This window comes from Anopheles stephensi, chromosome 3 (genome assembly GCF_013141755.1).
Source record: "Anopheles stephensi strain Indian chromosome 3, UCI_ANSTEP_V1.0, whole genome shotgun sequence".
Classification (NCBI taxonomy): Eukaryota; Metazoa; Arthropoda; class Insecta; order Diptera; family Culicidae; genus Anopheles; species Anopheles stephensi.
Window position 1 is genome coordinate 1,043,205 of NC_050203.1, and position 23,268 is coordinate 1,066,472.

The following is a 23,268-nucleotide window of genomic DNA, read 5'->3' on the forward strand; positions in this document are numbered from 1 at the left end:
ACGAGAAGAGCAGGGTTAAGTACAGTAACGCAGACCAGCCCGATGGCGATAACGCATCGGTGTCAATTGCAGCTCCGGGGGCACTTAACGCCCATACCGCCGCGTAATGGCCGGAGAGGTTCGTCGCTTTTTTGGCGGTTGAAATCTTTCGTTCGGTCCATCTCCTTACTTAAACCACGCATTATCTGGAGCATTGTTATCATTACAATCTCCTTCTTGCGTGTGGGCGGGCGTTGTACAGCAGGAGAAGATCTTTCACTTTTGATTTTGGTCTTCGACGCTATTGGCCGATCTTTCGAATCATTTCAACCTGATCGCATTTGGAATGTTTGTGCGTGTGTTTCTCTCTCTCTCTCTCTCTCTCTCTCTCTCTCTCTGCGCGATAACATGCATCGCCATTTGGAGCAATTTGTCGTCGTCGGGGTTTTTTATGTAATCGAAAAAAGCTTTGCCTCCCAAGTAGCAGCGACGGCGGCCTCGCTTGGGTTCAAAGCCTTGGCTGGGTACTTCTCGGCGCACTTGGTCACTTGGATGGAGTTTTTATTCGGTACTTAAGCAACGGAACCCACAGGGCTTGCGTGCGGCTCGAGTACCATCGAAACCAGCGCTGGCCACTGTCCAAACTCCAGCGCACAGAAGGTCACCTGACTTGATTATGATTTTCTCTCTTTTCTTTGTCATCATTTAAATGGTTTGTTTATAGTTTTTTTTTCTGTGTTGCGGCTGTTCACCACAAGAAGAAGCCTTGTTTTTGTGAATGTATTCTCCGTACGAAAGGGCAACAGTCGGGTTCGAAAAAGATCGCTTCGAAGCGACAAATGATCGCCCACGGGCACACACCGCACAAAGTAACCATAGTGAATGGCTGGTTGGTTGGTTGGTGGGTCGGTTGGTTGCTACCACCGGCCGAGAGTTCGCCCAGAGCAGAAAAGGAAAGCAAAAAACGCTCACGTGTATCAATCAATGCGACAGAAGAGATTTCGCTCCAGTTTTGATTTTCTTGGCCGGCGTCACCTATCCGATCCGACGGGACGTTTCCTCCTCCGAAAAGGAATGCAGAGCAATCAACGGAATAAAAAAAACAAACGCACAAGCTGAACAGTAGACCAGCAACGGACTTTTTTTTTTGAATTATGGGCCTTACTAGACTAGACGCGCATGTGGATCAAGTCCCGGGATCGCTCGATTGTTCCAGTTCCTTATTTTCGGGTTTTGATGGAAGAAATTCCATGCCCGCGTGTGGTACGCATTGCGCAATCCAGCTTCAACGCAAAAGGGAGGCAAAGATTATGTCGCTCGCACCAGTCGACATCAACCTTCCACAGAGCCTCGATCGATTCTGCTTCGTTTGGAGCAAAGGCGGATCGAACGCATCTAAGCTGCGCTGTGCTGAAGGATCGTTGGAGGGAAAGATTTTTCTCAAAGGAATCGGCAATGTTCGGCGAACCTGTGGAGCGATTAATGAAGTGAACGATCGATTGTGGTTTTCGTAAAGGGGAGTTTTTGTTCTGTCTTTTATTATTACTATATTATTGTTTTACTTCTTCTTCCACGTTTAAAACCATTCTATTGTTACCAGTAAAGCGATTAAAATATGGATGCCCGGTTTTCGGCTTTTCTTGCGCGTTTTTGTTTTGCACGGACGGTTTTGAGGCGCATGGGAAAAACACGCGATTGTGCATTTATGGTGTCTCCAGCCACTCTCTCTTACTCTCTCTCTCTCTCTCTCTCTCTTTTGCTCCCTCGCTCTACAACGCACTCACACACACGTCTACATCGTCGTCTACACGTCAATTCTTTCGATTAGCTAAGAGAAGGTTAATTTCTAAAACACTCATATCCTACAAATCCCTCGCTAGCTCCACCGGGTTCCATTTTAGGGTGGGATATATCTAACCATCTACACCTCTTCCGTCTGTCTTCCTTGACCGACCAACAAAACAAATAAAATGGAACGCAACTAAAAGAAACGATCGACATTGGCATCAACTGGGTTGCGCACTCTCCAGGGTGCAGCATGGCAGCGTCACGTCTTTCCCTATCTACACACGCACACACACACACACGGTACCAACATAAAATTCATAATTAAAAACCGAAACAAACAAACATTAACTCAAACAAATGGTGCCTCGCTCGCTACTGCGCGGGTGGTTTTATGGTTGAAATAGTAGAAACAAACAGGAAAGAAGTCATACAAGTGAGTCATAAAACGTATCATTATTTACAGCTCGGACAAAGACGCACAGAACCGGCTCGCAGTCTATTCGTCTTTTTCTATGTGTGAGGAGTATTCAGTTGTGTTTGTTTGTTGGTGAGTGTTGCCTTTCGATGGGTGTCTTACAGAATAACTTGGTAGTGAGGCAGACGGTCAAGGGATACATCTCTGCCTCTTTAGTTGATTATTGGTTTGTCTCAACTTCCGCTGCCAGATTCGAACCTTACTTCTTATCCTTGTTATAGTCGACAAACACTCGCACGACCTCGCCCGAGTACTTTCGCTGCGTTGGCGTAAAGTACAGATCGGACGAGTCCGGCATGGGTCGCTGCTGTTGCTGCTGGTGCTGATGATGCTGCTGCTGCTGCTGCGACGGATGCTGATGACCGTTGCCAGCGTAGTGGCTACCATTGTTGCGTGACTTACCACGACGGTCCTGCGTGTAGTAGTCGTTGGTGGGACGTGACTGCATCTCTTGGTGATGTCGCTGCTGCATTTGCTGCTGCTGCTGCTGCTGATGCATAGGGCGAGGCAGCGAATACGCCCGGTCAGCATACGAGGAGCGATCTCCGGTGCGATCGTATCCGTGGCGCGGTTGTCCCGCCGGGTACGGATAGCCTGAGTTGCCGTTTCGGTGCGCTGGCATGCCGCCTCCGTCCGTACGATCAATCTCGTAGTACTGGGACTTGTTGGGCGAGTGCGACATCTGCAGGGTGGTCTGTTGACTGTTGCCATTGCTGTAACCGCGGTCGGACGAGCGGCCCTTGTGGTGAGACTTGGACTCTGGCTCGAAGTTATCGAACGCGTAGTTGGTGTTGGAGGAGTAATCCTTCCACGCTGAGTTGGGAATCAACTGATCCTGCAATGAGAAGAGATACACAATGTGAAGGCAGTCCTTCGACGTTGACGATGTGGCATGTTTTCCGTACCTTTAATCGATTAGTTCTTCGCGTTTTAATGATGGTGCAAGTCGCCTGGACGATGGCTATAAACACCAGACCAGCGATGCATCCCAGGATCATGTACAGTCGTACGCCGGCCGGCAAAAGATCGTAATCCTCCTTGGGCGCTGATGCTTGTCCTGAGAAAAAGTCAAACCATTTACCTCAAATTAAGAGTTCCTTCATGAACGCAACAAAAGCTCTCATACCTTCTAGCTGGTTGAACTCCAAATAGCTGGGATCGACGGACAGCGCACCCACCTTACCCGACGACAGATTGTTCACCATTAGATTGTGCAGAGTGAGTTCCAGCTTGGCTGGATCATCGGCCAGTGGGTTCTTGCTGCCATCCTTCATCTCCTTATCGACCAGAATGTTCATCCGCACCACAACGCTTCCATCGGCGTCTCTGTAGAGTGATTAAGGGGCCACAAATTAGAACGATCACTCCAGCGAGATTTGAAACTCAATCTACGTACTTCTCAAACTCCTGCACATCCGTGCGGTAGAAGCCGGGCACCTCGCGTAGCACGCCGTTAAAAGTGTCCTTAACCGAATTCGCAAGATCACGATGCTCCGGTGTTCCACTGGCCGGGACCTGGAATCCAGCCGCCAGATTCGTCAACTTAATCGACGCCCCGTAAGCGATACGATCCGGTGCCGGCGTAGCAGCGACGTTCAGCAACTGTTCGAACTGTTTCGCGCACGATTTGATGCAGACGCGCGTGTCCGTCACAACCGGTACGGAGGCATGCTTTCCGAGCTTCTTGTTGACCTCATTAAACACACCCCCCTCGATCGGGAACATCATGTACAGACAGCGGTCCTCCGCAAAGGCCAGATCACTTTCATCGCCGGTGATGCGCTTTCGTGTAAAGTCCAACACGGTGCGTCCGTTCTGGATGGCACCGGACGCATTGTACAGATCCTGACGGTCGTCCAACTTTGGCGCCGAATAGCCATTGATCCAGGTGTCCATCAGGAACGGACGTCCATTCTTATCTACCCAACCGATAATGGCATCCGTCTGGGACATGCGCTGATCGTCACTGAAACCAACCCCGGTCCAGGTGGACGTGTGCTTCGTCTCCAGATGGAAATGCACTGCATCTCCGCGTGCCACCGTTTGCCAGCTGAGGAAGTACTCACAGTTGGCCTGCTCGGGATCGCACGTTCGTGGGTACTTGTAGAACCCGTGGCACTCATTGTCCAATTCATGTCCTACCGGACCAGCCGGTACAATCACCCCATCGCCACCAGCCTTCGCTCCGTCCGGTGTTGCTGTGACTCCGGCAGCGGATGTTGCGGCCGGCACCTTACGCTCCTCCTCCAGGAAGTTGATCTGCGTCACCCCACGCTGCATACGATGGCCGTGATACTTCAGCTCATCCGGCTGATAAAACTCCTGCACCGATGCCGTCTCCTTCTCAATTCCCGAGGGTGGCGAATGTACGTAAGCACCCGGTTCCTGCCCACGAGCCCATATCACATGCATCAGATCATCCACAAACGCGTGATCGGTCGGTTCAGACGCTGCCAGCGGTCGACGGAACACGATCGTCGTGACACCATCCCGCTCAAAGCCTCCCGTTGCCGTAAGGTCCGATTTGCCACCCCAGAACGAGTCCATCCGCGGAGTCGATCGATCACGCGTGTAGTAATCCCAAACGCGATGATTATCACCACGAGCCGTTCCGATCACAATGTCCGTACAGTCCATCGGGTTAAAGTCATGGCGTGGGGTGTACGGATTAAGCTTTAGCTTCGGACCAGCCGCTGCCGTTGGTTTAGGTTTCGGTTTCGATGCTGGCTCGGAGGCGGGCTCAGTTTTGGGTTCTGGTTCGGGTTCTGCGGCGGGAGTCATGGCAGCTGCACGTTTTACTTTCTTCGCCTGTCCTTTCGGCTCCGGCGAAGGTTCGGTAACACTTTCCGGTTCTGGTTCTCCGGTCGGCTCGGGTTCCGATTTGGGTTCTACAACAATAATTCAAAATTTATTAACAGGCTCCTTCCAGTTAAAGTTGCTTCTCGTAATACCTGGCTCTGCACCAGGTTCTGCGCCCGGTTCCGGTTCAGGCTCGCCTTTTGGTTCTACAAGTACACCAAAACCGAAAAGTTAATTTCACTGTCGAGTTCTTGTGAAATCTTGTGGTTAAATACCTGGCTCAGACGAGGGCTCAGACGTTGGCTCACTGGCAGGTTCCGACGTTGGTTCCGCACCAGGTTCAGGTTCACTTTTTGGCTCTGCAAGCAACAATAAATCAGTTCAGTTTTACAAAAAACTTTAACAACATTTAACAAACGCCGCTCCCTAACCTGGTTCCGCATTAGGTTCTGCGCCAGGTTCCGACGCAGGTTCTGGCTCTGACTTGGGCTCTAGTTTGTGATAATAGAAGCGGGAAAGGGAAATGTTAAAGCAAAAATAAAAAAAAAAACCCCTTCAAAGTGCTTTCGCTCTTTGCCTTGTTTTGATTCATTTAGAGGCACTGCAATCTCCTGTCTTTACACTGCACTTGAGCAACAAATGAATCAATAAACAACAAACCGCAATAAGTTGTGACGCGCTCGTATTTGTTTACTGTTGTTTGTGCAAGGGTGCGACCTTAGGTTACCTCCCATGCACGTGGCCTTTTGACTACTTTTTAAAGATGTTATCTATCGATAACAGCCAGTACACAACTTACCTGGCTCAGCGCCCGGTTCTGCTCCCGGTTCCGCACCAGGTTCTGCTCCCGGTTCAGGTTCAGAGTTGGGCTCTGTAAACAAACACAGGTTGTTCAGGTGATGGAAGTTTGACCATTTCATTTTCTTCTATTACATTCTATTCCATCAGTGTGTCTTTTTACCTGGCTCAGATGTTGGTTCGCTGGCTGGTTCCGGTTCGGCAACTCCCGCTTCTGCCGGAGCAGCAGCGCCCGGTGCAGCAATTAGTGGGAAGTTCTTGCATTCGGCGGTTAGCTTACGCGGTCTCCAGCCCAACGCTACCCAGGACGTTCCATTTACCTTCAGGACGACTTCCAGTTCGCTCTGCTCCTTCAGCACACGCCAGTACACGTTCAAGTCCGGCGATAGTGTTTTCGCCTTGTACACGGAATAGTCAATATCGGTTGACTTGATGGGCGATTCTGTGGTGAAGGAAGATGAAACAGTATGAAGTAACCCATCGCCGTGTGCCCCAGCTCGAGCGCATTGGATACTCACTCTTGTTACATCCCGGTCCAAACCAACCTAACCGGCAGTAGCACTGACGGCGTGGCAGTGAGGTACCGCCCAAATCAACGCAGGTACCCTGAATGCCACAATCCTGGTTCGTAACGCACTCATCCCAGAACTCGCACCGCGGTCCGTAATACTTGCGATCACACTTGCAACGCGCAATGAATTTGCCATGTCCGGAGCAGGTCTCGTGGTGTTCGCGTCTCGGGACGACATCCACATCGGCACACGACCAGAAACGGTAGTTACCGCCCCATTCATCAGCCTGCCGCACCAACCGGAGCGTACAATCCCGACAGGTGAAGTTCCTTGGAAGCGATACCTGGAACTGTTGAGCCCTGCGAATGGATAATGCTCCCGGTCAATGTGATGTGTTCCTACGGAGCTCATAAGCTACTTACGTCGCATCATCACGCACGAAACGTTTCTCCTTACTGCTCGGCGTTAGGTTCAGCACTGGTTTCTCCCTGGCATCGAGTATCTCCAGCCGGAAGCCACCCTACAGGAAGAGCGCCACACAGAGACAATGGGTTAAAAAGGGTATTTACACACACTCACTTCGATTGCTATTAACATTGGAATGAAACTGCCCAGCTCAGCAATCGGCAGTTATCGAAAAGTCAACTTCTCACACAAAAGATAAGTCTGTCGAGTGGTCGGGAAGGGTTTGGATGGCACGCTTATAAATAGCTGTAACGCGATGCATCGGCTCTGTCTTGATGTTCACTGCCGTTGTTAGTTTGTACGATAAACACGATGTCATCCTACGGTAGGATACGTGTGCCTCCGTTGGCGCTGGTGCTTGCCGTCTTCTGCCTTTGTTCGCCCATCACCGTGAACGCGTTAGAGTGTTACAGTTGCGAGGGTGAAGACTGTGTGCGAGTGACCACGGCGGGTATCACAATCACCTGTGAGAACGCGAATGATCGCTGCTTCTCCAGATACAACTCGATCACCCGTAAGCTGACGATCGTGGAGGAGCTTCCGATGTGCTTCGAACAGTAATCCAAAGATCATACTTGTTTTTCGATTAGTGTTGCCCATACAGCGAGGATGTCTAAAGCAGACGGAAAGTTCTACCTGTACCGGGGAAGATTGTGTCTATTGTGCCACGGCCGATTTGTGCAATGATGCTGGAAGTCCCAGACACCTATGTGCCGTGTGCTCTTCTCTTGCCGATCCGAACTGTCTATCCAATCCGAGCTCGCTGACTCCAGTGCAGTGTCCTTCCCCATCCAACGTGGACTTGACGGCGGCGCAGTGCTACAGTCGAGTGGTAGGCAAAGGCTTTTATATCCAAGCGCTTCTGTAGCTCTTATCAGGCAATGCAAATAAAATCACAGTCTCTTCCTTCTGCAGATCGGTAGTGTGACAGAGCGGGCCTGCATTACATCGCAAGCTGATGTGGACCGCTGCACAGGGCTGGACTGTGCCACTTGCACCGGAAGCGGATGCAATCTGGTAGAGTTCCCCACCGATAGGATCCAGTGTGTACAGTGTGATAACGCTGATAGTTGCAACACGGACGCTACCTCCTCCGCCTATTGTGATGACGTGGAGGACGTGTGCGTTACGATGCGTCGAGCAAATGGTGTGTAGTTCGATTGTATCTTCACTGACTACGATTCTTTCTAATGCATCGCGGCCATAATCACAGGTAACGTCATGAAGTCGTGCAAAAATGCTATGGGGTCCACTGACCTGGCCTACTGCCTTGCCAATCCATCCCAGTGCAACTACTGTGGCAAGAAGCTCTGCAACAGTGAGGCGTTTAGTGCGAGTGCTCCCACGAAAAATTGCTATCAGTGTGACGGATCCGACTGTCTAAAGTCGAGCGTAAAACTCGTAAGCTGCCAGCTGACGGATGAGGATTGTTACAGCATTTTCAGTGGATGTAAGTACGGGGGGGGGATGTACAACAATTCCGGTACATAGAGTGTGTCGCATATTCAAAATATGTCCACTTTTAGTTAATCCATCACGGCGTGGCTGTACGCAAGAGCTTACGAGCGCAGAGATGGCCGCCTGTAAAGTACCTGACTGTGTTATTTGTAACGAGGAAGAGTGTAACTTGGTGTCGCGAGCCGATCACCGATGCGGTTACTGCTCCACTATTAAGGACTCGAACTGTGTTGCTCCTGCCACTGGAGCTCTAACCGTGGTCCAGTGTCCAGCACCATCGACGGATGTTTCCGATGCACAATGCTACACCAAAATTGTAAGATTACATCAGGAACACATCTTTTCTTCCTTTATAACACAATCCAACTATGGTCAACGTCCTCAGATTGGTGGATCGGTTACTGAGCGCGGTTGCATTAGTGGGGCATCGGATCTTCAAGGTTGTGCGACGGATGGTCACAACTGCCAGACCTGTAACATCGAGAACGATGGGGAAGCTTGCAATAGTGGTCTTTTCCCGAGTGATCGTCGACGATGTACGATCGGTACGACTGCCAACGCTTACTGCCCCAATCCGTGGGATGATTGCGTGCAGCTGCTCCAGAGCGGAACACGGAAACGGACCTGCCGATCGTCGCTGACCGAGCTGGAACGCAGCTTCTGTGCAAACAACACCAACCGATGCCACTTCTGCTCTACGGATAATTGTAATGTTGCGGAAGTCAACTTCAACTACGTCGAGTGTCTGTAAGTTGACGTCTTATTTGTGTTGTGCTGCACAGTGATCTCAAACTTATCCTGCCCCTCTCATTATTCTTCTAGCTCCTGTGACTCTGCGACGGACAGCAGATGCGCTACGGATCCTGCCGCACTGAATACCTTCGAAAAGTGTACCAGCTGTGCTAGCGCCCTTATCACAAGCAATGGAAATACAACCACACGCCGAGGATGCCTGGCAAGCCTTCCTTCAGACGTTTCGAGCCAGTGTAGCGCTACATCCTTCGGCTCCTGTCAGCGATGCTCGACCAATCGCTGCAATGTGGCCAATTTCCCACCGGATCGCCTTCAGTGCTACCGATGTGCGGATCCACCCTGTGTCTCCCATCAAAACGTACGGCTTGAGTACTGCCCAGTGTATCAAGCCGGAGACAGTTGCTTGCTGGAATCAGACACCTCCGGTCAGCTACTTCGATTGGACTGTCGTAGCTCGTTAACGCAGAGCGAGCTGTCCGCGTGCTCGGGTCGATGTCAAATGTGCTCTACTGCGGGCTGTAATGACCCGCTGGCTTATGGCACTTCCGGCAGCTGTGTACAATGTCGCAGCTCGTTAAATTCGCTCTGTCGCAACGATGCGCTCCAAATTGCACCGGAACCGTGCACCAATCCCGCCAACTCGCAATGCTACAGCCGGCTGGTGGACGGTGTTACCGAGCGCGGCTGTATGAGCGATCTGACGGCGACTGAGCGCAGTGCGTGCACACGTGGTGAGAACTGTCTCGTGTGTAATTCGCGAACGAGCAACTGCAACACGGTACAGTACCCGGTTGCACCGCTCACCTGCTTCCAGTGTGATTCACGGACCGACGGCGAAAGCTGCCAAGCCGCCCAAACAGGCACGCCACCCGAATGTCCGACGTACGACACCGCCAACAAGTGCTACACGATCGTACAGTCGAACGGGGACACGGTGCGGAAATGTTCGACGCAAGTGCGAGAGGTTGAGTGTGGCACGGCCAGCGCTTGTGAGGTCTGTCTCTTCCGTGGATGCAACACTAAGGCCAGTTCGGCTGTCGGTGTTACAGAGCCACCCGTACGTACGACAACACCAGGGCCGACCAACGACGCAAGCACCATAGTCGGGAGCTGGACGGTGCACATCGTTATGCTGATGGCAGTGTGGGCCGTTTTGGGCAAAGTAGAATAGGATTTTATGTAACAATGTTGACAAATGTTCAATTGTACGGTGAGCAGGAAGACAAGAAAAATCGAAAATGAACAATTCCAGCATGATTCACAAAGGACAGCGCGCGTCTTCTCCAACCCAATCTACGTTAAGTTACGAATGCCAGCTATAATATTAGGAAACACATAACTTCGTCGTTTCTGCTACCAAAAACGCACTGCTCAAAATAAGATCAAACATTCAATGGGCTCCATTTAGTACCCCTCTAGCCCTATAAAAATAGACCGTTGTGTAATCTCCCTGGGCTTGATCATATATTTCGGCTAAAAAGGAAAACTGTTACGAGGCTATCGCCATCGCTCAAATACCAATTTCCAATCGATCGATAATTGGATTTGAGCGTCCAGATGAAAGCTCCAAACCAAGCAAACGGCGCCGATACGGCTGCATAACACGTGGTTGTGGTGATAATTACGTGTGTGTAAGGCCATGCTCCTAACATCCGGAGTACGATCGGTGATGTGGGGAAAACTATTTTTAAGATGTCAGTTTTTACGCCTCAGCCTGGTGTTGAATGAAAGTTGCTAACTGTTTGTGCAACTAAGTGAGAACTCAGCAAATTGCTCCTGAGCTTGTCACACTTGGCTTTTTTTTCAGTCTTTCCCCAAAACAAAAAGCTAACGGTTCGGATGTGTTTAGATGTAATTGATGTAAATATTTTACCTCGTCTTACAAGAAACGGTTCGAATCGAGCGTTAAGATGAAAAAAAGACGAACTAACAGTGGCTTGAAGAATTGGGACATAGTTTTTCGTTCTGTTGTGTCTCTCCTGTCGTTCCTGTCAATGACATTTAACGGCAGGAACAGAAAGCAACACACCGAAGAACCGTAACGAAAACCGTAACCGGTCGGTGGAATAATCGCTGGCAAGAAGGGAGAATCGCTCCCGGACGGAAATATATTGCACCAGTAAAACAGACACTAATTACCGGTACGTCGAAAAATAATTCCAAACCCCCGAGGAAGTCGGGAAGTCGGGAGTCGTATCGAATCGCATTTTTCGAGGGTGGAATTACGCCATGGGACGCACCAGTTTGTCATGTCCCGAACCCGTTAAGCGGGAGCGTGAGACAAAACGGTGAGATCCAGCACAACCTAACCCTTTCTTTCGCCGAACTGCTGAACCTGACCCTGATAAGGCTTGAGCAATAGTGATTTGGTTTTTAAATTTAGTGCCCTAATCAGCGGACGGAATTTATAACAGTGTTAAGCGCTTCTCTCCCACCGAAAGACTCGATAGGCCTCTACCGCTACTTACCCGATGCGGATAGGCAAGATGCCACGACACGTTGAAGGTGCTACCCTCGATGAACGATGTTTTCAGCGAACCTGAAACGGGAAAGAAAACAGTGGTTGACCACGGAGGATGAGCAATTGTGTGCAACATAGCCGGATGGGGTTGTAAAATCTAAATCTCCGCCGTCGTCGAGAGCGTCGATCGGTCTATTGTTTGGCCGTCACTTGTCGGGGAAACTTGGTGCGGAAATGATCGGGCGCCATGATTCATGGCGGGCCCTGCAAAGGTGCGAATAATTTGCATTCCCGATGGAAGAATTGAAATTCAAAGCGTGCCACCCTGTGGTTCCCCGAGCTTAGACCACATTGCACAAGACGCCGACGCGACACCCGCATCGCCCCAGAAAGTGAGCTCCGAATGCGCTTGGGATCGCGCGACGAAGGAAATGCTCAGGAAGTGAGCCATTGTGGATGGTGCATTGTTAGATTGTTTTTGTTTGGAATTTATAATCAACTTCAACACATGGGGGATGCAGGGTGCGATTTAGCTGATCGTGTAGGAGTTCTTCAACTTTGACAGGATGCAGTTGCCAAACGCCTCGGGCTGAGTCATCCATCAATTATGAACTCACACCTTAAACTTCTATAAGTTCATAGCTTCTACTCATAAAGCTCCAGACTACTCCGAGAGAGAGAGAGAGAGAGAGAGAGAGAGAGAGAGAGAGAGGAGCTTTATGCTGTAAATTCTCCCTTGACCGCTACCAATCGATTACGGGCCAGTACTTGAGGGCGAAGGTTGTCAGCATAACAATGACTCCCACTTACGCTGACCTCCACAATGGAAGAACGTTGGCGCGAGCATGGGTGGTGGATTGGTGGGTTGGTACCGTGCAATAGCAATTACTATTCGCCTATTAATTCAATGCCGGAACGTGCACTTCGCGAAGGTGAACTCATTTATTGACAAACCGCCAAACGGAAGCTGACCTACTGCGGTTGAGTGTTCCGCCATTGAGCTGGGTACTTGAAAGATATCGCTCTTAAAAGCGAGCCGTCGTAATGTAATCGCATTGTCACTGCAATAAATAGTGATATCAGCGAAGGAACGCAGCTGAGCTCCCGTTGGAGCTGCGTGGAATTGACTCTGGCTTTCGTTTTCTTCGAGCAAGTGTTTTATGTCGCAGATTTTCCGGCTCATTTCGTCCGGCGCATTTTGATTGGAAATTAAGTCGTGTGTGGTGTGGAAATCTCTACACAAAAACACACTCAACTTTTTTCGATTGGAAAAGCTAAAATAAAATAGACAACAATCAAACACCGTCCAATCGTTACGCCATCCAGCAATAGTGAGGAAAAGTAAACCAAGCATAATGACGGGTAATGATGGTGGTCGTGGTGATCAAAACAAACACGACCGCAATTTATGAGCGCACAGCTCTTGTTGGAATGGTGAAGCCAAGAACTGGTTCGTGCTGGTGTGTGTGTGTGTGCGTCATGAATCCACCACGGATGAAGGTCAGTCGGACAGTCGTGGCTAAGAATTGCTCTCGCTGAAGCAAAAAAAGGCCGTGGTGATGATTACGTGGGCCGAGGAGATGCCATCACAACAGTACTCATCCGATCCGTCTGGTGGCTTGGAGAATGGATCTGACAGTACCCGATGGGGCCTCTGTGCAACGGATCGGTGAAGATCCGTCAAGCGATGATTTATGATCGATTTAATCGGAAATCGTTCTCCCCGGAACGGTGGTGAGCAAACGGTGTTGAACGCTTGGGGAGAATGTTGATTGACTACAACCGTACGGCTCGTCGACGATGATTAGCGCGGTGATCTGCACAACATGCTGTACTTTTTTTTTAAATTCCATGTCCAGCCTTACACAAAGCTTTAACATTCAATCGTTTAAGCAAACATAAAACCTTGGCCGGTGGACCTTCAATGACCTTCCCTACTGTCAATCATTCGATTCAACGACGTTTTGGAGGTTGGTAATTCTCGCCTGGGTGTTGTTAGAACACCATCCATTTTGTTTCTATATAACACAAAACATTTCAACCACATCAACCCACATTAAGCCCGTGACTGATGAACAGTATCGTGTCAGATCTCGCACAGCTGCAATAGAGTTTCGCGCTGAAGTATGTTACACATTCGTACCGAGCAAATTCAAACCAACCCACGGACGTACGCATTTGCAAATGCCTCTTTGGCGCATTTAGGGGCTCTCCCTCTGCCTCTCAGCCATCGGTGAGCGCAATCACTTTATTCGATCTAGCATTCCAAGCCATTCGTGTGCACCTGAAGCACCTGAACGGCACCACACGATTGCCTCGGAACGTACGGAACTCCTTTGGCCTTCAACTCTACCTATGTGTGTGTGTGCGTGTGTCTGTGATGGAGTACGTCCATAGGTTGCAATATCGTAAAATATTTGCGCGCCAAATGAAGTCGTCGCGCCAGGCTGAAGACAGCAACAGTCCACGCGCTTGAACTTTTTTTTAGAGGTGCCTCACATGATCTACATGTTCATCGTGCTTGCACCTCGGTACGTGTTTCGGTTTACGAAATCATTTCACATTGTCCGACCGGCCCATCTTGCCAATCCACTCGAATTAGGGTGCCTTTCTATGTTCCAAAAAAAACTCCCGCATCCTGATCGCTTCGCAATGAATGTTATCGACAGTGGAAGCACGCGCTGCTGTGCATAAAAACAATGGCCGAAAGGGAATTGCTCGCTCGCCTGCGAACTCGACCTTCGGAAAATTCGGGCAAACGGTCATTAAATGCGTTCACTACAGCGCGCCAGTTCTCATCATCTCCCCGCCGAAAGCGCTGTTTGAACGTTTGATGAGCTTCGATAAACGAAAGACTTCAACGCTTTGCCCGTCGAAGGACACGAACCCGCCGAACTCAAGGTGTTTGTTGCTTGTCACCGTCTGGTGGCAGTACATACGATTCTTGACCCCATTTTTAACCGTCGGACCAAGCGATTTGAACTCATCGCAGGGTTTTATGTCGCTTGCTTCAGACATATCGAGTGAATTGAATCAATGCTGAGGCATTTTTCGATTAGTCCCGCTCGCTTGATGGAATCATAAAGTGTTGTAACGCCATTCGTCCGCTTCATAAATCACCACCATTTCCATGCCGACTTCTGCGCCTCAATCAGTGCTCAAGTAGCGTGTGATAGAAACGTCGAAAAACAAACGAACAAAAACTGGCAATCCATTCCAAACAACCGTGCTGCATCTATCGATCGTGTTCGGAAGAGCAGCAGCAGGAAAAAAGAAAGTTTTGCTTAATGAGTTGCAGCGCGCCGGAGAAAATGGAAAATTTCAAACGACATCATTTACCTCCACAACTATCCGTGGCCAGCCGCGAGCGCGGGGAAAGATATTTTCTTTTACGAAAAAAAAAACAAAGTCTGATAATTGCCTTCCGAATGGTTGTCTCGCTCTCGGGATTGGAAAATGAATGATTACGAAATTTAATTGGGCTCATCGTGAGCTCGAAGTGCGGCCCAACGTCGGCCGATAGTTCACAAGGGTTAAGCCTAATCAGATAACGGAGCTGGCTTTTGCCGCGTGGTGAAGTGGGATGAAGAGTTCAAAACACGGGTCTCTCCGCCTAATGAGCGACAAATGCAGGCAGGCAGGCAGGCAGGCAGTCAGACTGCACCCACTTTGTGACCGCAATTGGTCGAGAAGTCAGCTGCTCGGGTGCAGCAGAAGTAGTGGCAGGTTGGTGCAGCAGAGACCGGTTGCAGTTAATAGGTCACGGTGCAAACTGCCGGTGGTGCGTAGTCACTTTCGTGCCGATCGCACGCTCGTCTAGAGCTGCCAGAGTCTGCGGCTTCCGTGTCTGTGCGGCTCCGGGTGAAACGAATTAATCCACCCGATCGAGACACGCAGGCTTAAATTATAGATATCCGTTTCAAAAATCATCATCATCATCATGGGCGATTTCCTTGACGCAGGAACTCGGCCCAGTTCTTCAACCTGTTCCCCCGAAAGTAGCCCACGGTGTCACTAGAGGCCCACCACCGGCCTCGGGAGTTGGCAGGCTCAGCGAAGCGGTTAAACCACTCTCACCAAGCAGGAGTTGGTCGAGTTTTATATTTGCATATCGGTTTGAGACCACGTGGAACTGGACTAGCCCTGAAATGGAATGGAATGTTTTCGCTGAACGAAGAAATTTTAATGAAATGGTCTTCAATTTTGAGTACGGGCAATTATTCCCACCAATAGTTGTCATTGCGCTTTAAATCCCAAGCCCCGAGGAAACGGAATCGTCCATTGACCTCTCGCTAATAGTCTTAAGAGATTGAGGGAAGGAAACACTTTCTCAACTTTGTCTCCGCTTCGACATTAGCGTGACCACGACGCAAAAACGACACGAAATGATGATAATTTTAAGGTCAGCCGATGTAGTCGCTTACCTTTCGGCATTCCGCACGGTGGTTTCGTGCGTGAGTTGTCCAGAAAGTCCAGATCGTACTTGCGGGCTGGCGGAAACGTGAGCGCGACGTGTGCTTCCGCCTCGAGGTGTAGCAGCAGCACCGGCAACACCAGCATCACCATTAATCTGACCGCCCCGGGCAAACCGGGACCGGGCCCAACACTACGCCCCATCTTGATCTGCTCAGTGCACTTTTAGCGAGTTGCTTTGTTTTTTTTCTTCTTTGCAATATCTTTCACTTTACCGCTCGTTTTGGGAGGTTCTTCTTGGGTAAAGAAAGGCTTCACTTTCACGACACGACAGCTGGGCGACAAATCCTGACCGCTAAAACACACATATACGCAAATTTACGTTGTTGCGTCGCGCACACCCATGGGCCAGAGGCCACTTTTACTTTTCACACTCGAAAATGCACGCCCGCGTACCGCCGAACAGCAACAAATCGAAACCAATGGTCGTTGGATGATGGTCGATGGTGAAACAAGCAGTCACGTTGTTGCGCGTTGCTATGCCGCTGTCTGCTACGAGGCAACACGCACCCCGATCAAGCAGCCCGATTGCAATAGAAATTCACTCCTTCACAACCGACCAGCACGTGATCTGCTTTCGACGCTGAAATGTCGAAAAAATCGATCACTATCGGGAGCGGCCGATGGAATGCACAGACAAACACAGAAACACACACGCACTGCTGAGTAGCGTTGGCTAATTTGTGGAGCGCAATGTAGAATGCACTTGCAGCGGTCGTAATGCACTAGATCAAACGGTTGGACGGAGAAATTGCACGATGCTTCAACAGAAGCCTTCCTTTTGCGTAACTAGCACAGACACACACACACACACACCCAAACACACACACGCACAGTTTTTCCTGAAGAAGGAAAACCGATCATCCACCGATGTTGTTGCAGCAGCTGCGATCTACGATCTGTAACTGCAATGAGACAGAGAGAAAAAGCGATCAGGGCGAGTGCAACAATGATGAACCGAAGAATGGGGAAATCGTCGGATCGTCGGAAAATGTAAATTCATGACACGAACGAGAAAGAGTGCAGTGCCGCCGGTGCATAAATACACGCGACACGGGTTCATTGTATTCTGTGGCAGGATGATTGTCTTGGGCTTGGTGCTTCGCTTCTTCGATTTTGGCAGCAGCAGCTGATGTTGATGATGCAGGCAGATGATGGTGATGATGATGTCGTCTCTCTTTCGCTTCACTTTCCACCCTTTCCACAGCAGCAGTTCCGGTAAAGTAACTGGAAAGTTTCACACTCTACCAGACCGAGACGTGATTGGTGCGAAGATGCAATTCAAATTTTCCAATCAAATTTCAATTTCGAATCACTCGTGCCGCAGATAACAGAACTGCCAAGCGAAAGGAAATTTATTTTCGCCTACCCGACTCAGCAGTCCCGGCGGTTTAGTGGAAATAGGAGAATCGCACATTCCATCACATTCGCGCCGGTCACGTGTCGATGCAACTAAAGTGCGGGATCCCATCACGACCCTCCCACAACAGTCGGGTCAGGTGCTCTACCGGAACTGTGTTATAGCGCACAAGTACAGCAGCGCGGTAGCAACGCGATTCGCTTAATGATTGCATTTTCCATTTTTAGGCAGCAGCTCACGTCATCCCACGAGGAACGGAACGTCCATCGTGAGATCTGAGACTCACATGATGCCTCTACCTTGGTCACCTTGCCTCCGCCAACCTTGCCAACCTCCGGCCCGCTGTTAGAACCTCGAAACTGTTGTAAACGATTTTTTGTTTGTGTGCTGCTGTAGTTATGGAAGCTTGTCATCTTCGTGTCTCGTCGAGTTCAACTTGAAGGCAATCAAGTTCCAGGCAGGTGCACGATGCTGGTAGTGTGGTGTGTTGCAATACGTGTGTGTGTGTGTGTGTTCTGCTGTCGTATGCGGGGTCACCATGAGCGAGCACCATGTTTGATGTGGAGCGTTTGGTGTTAATTAAATTTAGCAGAAACCTCAGTACTGTACACACAGAGGGCGCTCGAAAGTGCGGCTAGTTCGTTAAGGAAGAAGCTTCTCTCCGTTTTTGGAATATTTGGACAGGCGAAGGATGAAGCTGCAGATCAGCAGTCCCCCGTGGGGAACTAATTAGGAACCATAACTAGGAAAGCGGTGCCTTCCAATCTGGCCCTCAACTCTGCCATATTGCTGGTTTAATGAGAGCCGGAAGACGCGTGCGTTGCGTAATGCGATGAAAACTGAGGCGTTACGTTGGCCCGCCGTTGGGCCGTAAATGGAAAATCGGAGTGAAAACAGGGGGCTGTTGAGGTGGGTCGCCGGCTTTTCTTATTTGCTCTGCTAATAATCTCCGATGGGGTGAAAGTGAAGAAAACAAAGCCCGTCTCAAGGTCGATGGAATTTAAACCGTCGCTTTGAACCGTGCTTCAATTGCAATTAATAATTTCCCCGTTTTTTTTTTTCTTCTGCATCTTGATCACGCAACGCAAATGATACCGAACAATACTGGTGAGAATGTGTATAATTTAAAAACCGGTTTTTTAAGCACCTTCAAGCTTCCATTCCGAGTCGTCTCGGTTCGAATGCAGCAAGAAATGGCTTTCAAATGGCTCAGAATTTATGGATATTTGGTGCCCGTGAAGTGTGCTGCTCACGGGGCCAGCAGATAAATTCCATTTTGCGAGCCAACTCACTGCTTCCATCGATCGGCCTTTGGCATTAGAATCACGATCACACGCTCGTCGACGAGATTGCCGCAAACAAACAACGAAACGAACAACAACAAAAAAACGAGAGAGCGAGAGACCCAATCACAGAACCCAGCTCAGCCAGAAGGCGTTCAAGGCTGCGCAGTTGTCATTTTTCTCGCGCATGTTTTTTGCCATGATCTTGCGGATCTTGCTTGGATCATGGTTCTCCCTCCCGATTTTTGTAAAATTCCACACGCGCTGTTCTGCGCCAGAAGCGAGTCAGATTTTTAAGGCTTGTCCTTTCGGGACAACAGTCGCGGGAGGTGAGAATGCAAACAGAAAACAGGCTTTCGCTCCGGCACACCGGCGCACCAAACCTGTCCCGTGGCTCATTAGAATATTAATAATTGACTGGCTGGCTGGCTGGCTGTAGAACCAGAGGGTGGTCGAGATCGAACACAAGGGGGAAGGTGGTGGATTCCATCAGAATAACCACCACAACCAACGAGTGGAGCCGATAGGGACTGGCCGGATTAACCGGTCATCGTTTTGTTGTGTCTTGTGAAAGTTTTGCGCCATCTCCCCAACGTCGCGAGCTCTCGGGAGGAATTTTATTCGAAATTTCTTTCTCCACTCAGCGCAAGTCCAGCAAACAGGTTTCCCATCATGCCAAAAATAATGTGGAAAATGTGTCGGTGGCCAGGGGGCGAGGCAGTGGAGGACCTCCAATCGCCACCAAAAATAACAAACTGCGCCAACGAGAGAAACTGGACGCAGTTTTGTTGGTGAGGCGAGTCCTCCCCATCACGACGGTGGGCAAGGTGACATCTTTGTGGGCGCTTTCACCATCACCCGGGTGCGGGGGGGGGGGGGGGGGTGTATGCCGCAGCTTCAAAAAGATTCAACGGGATTTGTTAAGGTGATCGCCAGTTTAAGTACCCTGGGCAGACGTTTTCTTTTTCGACTGTTGCTCCTCAAAAATCCTGAGGCATCGTTTCGGTGTCGACGATCGCGGAAGCACTTAAAGCCAAGAAATATGACCACGTAATCCTTGTGTGTGTGTGTGTATTTGGTGCTCGAGGCATGTTGCATCCATCCCGTACAAGAGATGCGCTTATGCTCGTCTTCAGCCCATTATGCTACCTCGTCCAAAGCCGTTTCGAATCGTACACACCGAGGGAGAGAGTGAGAGAGAGATTGAAGGGGTTCGTCGTTCGTTTGCTTCTTCATCTCCTTACGATGCTCCACTCAAGCTGCACACTGTTATGTTCAGGCTTTTATCATTCATTTTTTGCCTGCTGCTGCACTGTTCACCTTTAAAGCCGCGGCATTCGTGTATTCGCTGGTGGAATCCGCCGTACGTATAAGAGCGGTGGTCGTGTAACCATCATCTTCATCTGCTGCGGTGATCGTGAGGCCTCCTGCTCGTCACATCCTCGTCACATTATAAATATCGATGATGTAACGATCGATGAATTTCGCACATCGGCCTCCCATAATCGCACTTCATTGCACCATCGCACAAACAACACCTGAGCGGCAAAGCGACGAACCTGGCTGCCTTTCTTGAGCTCAACAGTCACCACCAACATCCAGACACAATCCAAACAGATCGATTTCGGAATTAATTGCCGCTGAAATGCACCTGTCCGTTCACGGGTCCTACCCCCTCCCTCCGCCCCCCTCCTGCATGCTCGCAAAGGATTTAACGATACAGCTCACGCACGCGCTATAAGCGATCGTTTCAAATCTGCCTGTCACAACGCCGTATACTGCTCACAGCCGCGGCCAACCCTTTCACACGACATTCCAAAGGGTGAGACAACGCGGACAGGCGAACGGACGGACGCACGGTGTTCCTTTTTTTGTTGTGGTTGCGGTGTTACCCACAGACCAAGGCGCGCGCGCACGGCCACTCTTCCACCCCACACTAACACACAGCCGGACGCACAGAAACACTCAGCGATCCACGGGGCACAGTCTTGCACAGTGTTTAAGACCAGCGAGCGATGCTGGCTGCTACTGCCGAAGTCAAGAGATCGCGGTGATCGTAATAGCGTGATGCTTCATCAACTTGTAAGTTGTGTTTTTTGTTTTCTGGTCTCGGTATGGCTGTGTCCCGCGAGCAAAAATAATCAACCAAATTACCTGCAACTCTTAGGCTGACCTGACACCGAACGGACGACACCAAGATCGCTGAGTCGAATGTTGACGGTGCTCAGGGTGCTGAACACTCGGACCCCTACTCTCGGCCCCGGTGAGTTCGTTCAGGGTGGGATCGACGACCACCCGCTGCTGGATTTCAGCTGCTTCCCACGAAAAGGCGCTGAACCGTGTAGCGCAACGTAACACACTCGCACGGTAAGAAAGCTCGGCTGAGAATGACGATCGTTGATACAGCGACGAACGTCTCATGCCGCATACGCGAGTTGGTGGGATACAACACTATAGGCTTTGGGGTGGGTAAATATGGATGTTTATATGATTGAATGCTCAGTTTGAAGGCATTGGAGGTGACTTAGTACGTGACTAATGAGACAATCAATATTTAAAGTTTTAGCACAATGTTGACTAGACGGGCGAGATGTTTTTTCAATTGTTTCTCATCCTAAAATTCAGCCCATTTTTTGAAGAACTTCGACCATGATTTTCTTCACTGTTATCCTTGCCTAAGGGCATCGAAGTTTCATTCCTTGAATCTCTCCTATAGTGACACGATCGCACCACTACATGCAACGGTTCGCTGCTGGCGCTTGCCTTACCTTCACGAAAACGTTTCCCAGCTACTGCGCGCGAGTCGCACCGGAACGCGCAAAACCAGTTTCTTGGCTGCGAGCTTTTTCGCGCACCAGAGCTTTAAGGGGGCTTCAAACACACTCATCTCCCAAAACGAGGAGAGCTGTTGAAGCGCGTAGGTCTGTAAATCTTTTGCCAATCTCAGGATTAATGAAGTAGAATGTTTTGCTGATAGTATTACAGTGTTAAAAGAATCTGAGATCTTCTTGGGAAGCTCCTATATTTTTAAGGTCACATCATTGCCTTAAGACCCATACTGAGCGATATGGTATCCCCTTCTTCGAAAGGGTGAGTTGTAATGTTTACAAATAAATCGCCATGTGATCGTGCTACGCCATCGCGATCTGGAGAGGGAGTGAGAGGCGTCCACAGCTGTGTTAGTAGTAGTAACAGGTAGTAGAGCCACCACAAGTCACATTCCATGAAAATCTTCTGTGCCACCAGGTTTGGAGGGGGTCCATGTTTTTTGCTGCAAAGATAGGAACATTCTTTGAAACCCTTTTATGCATCTTTCTTTCTTTAGCACCAGTCTTTATTGCACCCACTCACACGCACGATGCATTACAAAACAGTGTAGGGCTGGCTGAATGTAACGTATCGGAATGTAGTAGTTGCAGAACTACTACAGCGAAGGAGGGCGCATCGAATGTGAACGCATTCCTTTTTAAGAGTGCCCTCCCAGTCAGTCGGCCTAGCGAAACGAGAGTGAATCGCACCGAAATCGGCAAGTGGATTGGTAGCTTCGATGTGACTCGCGCTCACCGAATGGTTGGCATTCTGTGATTGCTTAGATTAACGTCCCCAAAGTGAGGATTAACTTTAACTTATTATTTTTAGACAAACGCGTTTCACTCTTGGGACCCATATCAACTGCTATCTGAACAGTTTTCTCCGTAGCTGAGGTCAGAACGTGCGCAGGATGCCCAGGGGATATGTAACACTTTAAATTATTTTATGGATGTATCATACTAGAAGATGCCGTTAAGGTATCACTGTCGGTCGTCAGATCAATGACTGCGAAAAAGAAAAAATAAACAAATTATGCATGAAAACACGGAACAAACTCTTGTCCATCATCATCTACCTAGATTAGCATCGGAGTGTTTCGGCAGCAAGTCACCAAGAACGTCTTCCAGTTCGTGCGCCGTCACCGGACCATAGAAGCCTTCAATCTTCATTCCGTATAATGGCGGATCCAATACCGGGTGATCTGAATACTTCTCAACAATCGTGCGTTCGTTAGCCGTATTAACCGACCGCCATAACTCTGCATCGATTTTTTCCATATGGGCCAATAGTCCCTTCCGAAACGATTCAAACTCTGTCAAAGTTTTCTCTGGTTGCAAACTTTACTGCGGATGGTGAGGTACAGTTTCCCTTCACTTCATTTTGTCGCACCCGCGATGAGGATAGTGCTATCCAGTCCGTAAACATTTTAGCATTGCTGCCCACAAATTGCGGATGCCGGACGAGTACACTTGTTGCCAGGTCGATTTCTTCCCGTTCGTTTTCATCCAGCACTTCCAGGGCGCATCTGTCGAAGCCACTTTTGTTCAGCAACCAAAGAAAGGTGTCCTTGTTATCGCACAGGAATATCGGGTCGATGCTGGAACGCCAAAACTCTTCCATCTTGCCAACATCGACAATTAGCACGGTACGATTGCGGTTCCAGCGAAGATAGTTCACTGATGAACTGTTTGTCGCGAGCCACAGTTTCAACTCAAACCGGTACTTTACAACACTTTCATCCAGCATTTGATGAATGTTGAGATCTTCGGACTCCATGATGGTGCAAATGCTTTCTGCTCTTGCAAATATCCTAGCCAAACTGCCCGTATCGATTGTCATGCATGATGCTAGAG

At 49.6% G+C, this 23,268-nt stretch overlaps 2 protein-coding genes and 1 long non-coding RNA gene across 4 annotated transcripts; 2 read left to right on the forward strand and 1 right to left on the reverse strand.

The window, feature by feature from the left end:
* Positions 1–1,478: 1,478 nt before the first annotated feature.
* LOC118512055 lies at positions 1,479–20,897 on the reverse strand. Its single transcript, XM_036055906.1, has 14 exons — positions 20,759–20,897; positions 15,913–16,866; positions 11,496–11,566; positions 6,774–6,871; positions 6,358–6,710; positions 6,003–6,281; positions 5,841–5,912; positions 5,473–5,532; positions 5,317–5,400; positions 5,194–5,247; positions 3,639–5,130; positions 3,369–3,568; positions 3,148–3,299; positions 1,479–3,077 (listed from the first exon to the last, which is right to left on the reverse strand). The coding sequence occupies exons 2-14, from the start codon at positions 16,103–16,105 to the stop codon at positions 2,442–2,444; spliced, it is 3,744 nt and encodes a 1,247-aa protein (XP_035911799.1). The 5' UTR covers positions 16,106–16,866; positions 20,759–20,897; the 3' UTR covers positions 1,479–2,441.
* On the forward strand, positions 6,869–10,494 carry LOC118512070 (protein psiR-like). 2 transcript variants are annotated; one of them, XM_036055957.1, is made up of 7 exons: positions 6,869–7,330; positions 7,407–7,648; positions 7,732–7,963; positions 8,030–8,266; positions 8,343–8,590; positions 8,660–9,021; positions 9,097–10,494. In XM_036055957.1, exons 1-7 carry the CDS (start codon positions 7,129–7,131, stop codon positions 10,196–10,198), a joined length of 2,625 nt encoding a protein of 874 aa, XP_035911850.1. In that variant the 5' UTR covers positions 6,869–7,128; the 3' UTR covers positions 10,199–10,494. The 2 variants fall into 2 exon arrangements, with proteins under 2 accessions (XP_035911850.1, XP_035911849.1); XM_036055956.1 differs by having other exon boundaries at positions 8,343–9,021.
* On the forward strand, positions 19,485–22,465 carry LOC118512124. Its single transcript, XR_004906244.1, has 4 exons — positions 19,485–20,686; positions 20,772–21,694; positions 21,930–22,174; positions 22,244–22,465. It is a non-coding gene; the product is annotated as an uncharacterized LOC118512124 (long non-coding RNA).
* The last annotated feature ends 803 nt before the right edge of the window (positions 22,466–23,268 follow it).

What these genes read in the sequence shown, in the direction of transcription:
- LOC118512055 (XM_036055906.1), bottom strand. Translation starts at nt 16,105, where the DNA reads ATGGGGCGTAGTGTTGGGCCCGGTCCCGGTTTGCCCGGGGCGGTCAGA. An exon ending in CGAACCAACATCTGAGCCAG is followed by an intron (nt 5,913 to 6,002) that starts GTAAAAAGACAC and finishes GTTTGTTTACAG; the next exon opens with AGCCCAACTCTGAACCTGAA. An exon ending in AGAACCGGGCGCTGAGCCAG is followed by an intron (nt 5,533 to 5,840) that starts GTAAGTTGTGTA and finishes ATCACAAACTAG; the next exon opens with AGCCCAAGTCAGAGCCAGAA.
- LOC118512070 (XM_036055956.1), top strand. Translation starts at nt 7,129, where the DNA reads ATGTCATCCTACGGTAGGATACGTGTGCCTCCGTTGGCGCTGGTGCTT. An exon ending in CAGATACAACTCGATCACCC is followed by an intron (nt 7,331 to 7,406) that starts GTAAGCTGACGA and finishes TTTTTCGATTAG; the next exon opens with TGTTGCCCATACAGCGAGGA. An exon ending in TACGATGCGTCGAGCAAATG is followed by an intron (nt 7,964 to 8,029) that starts GTGTGTAGTTCG and finishes CCATAATCACAG; the next exon opens with GTAACGTCATGAAGTCGTGC.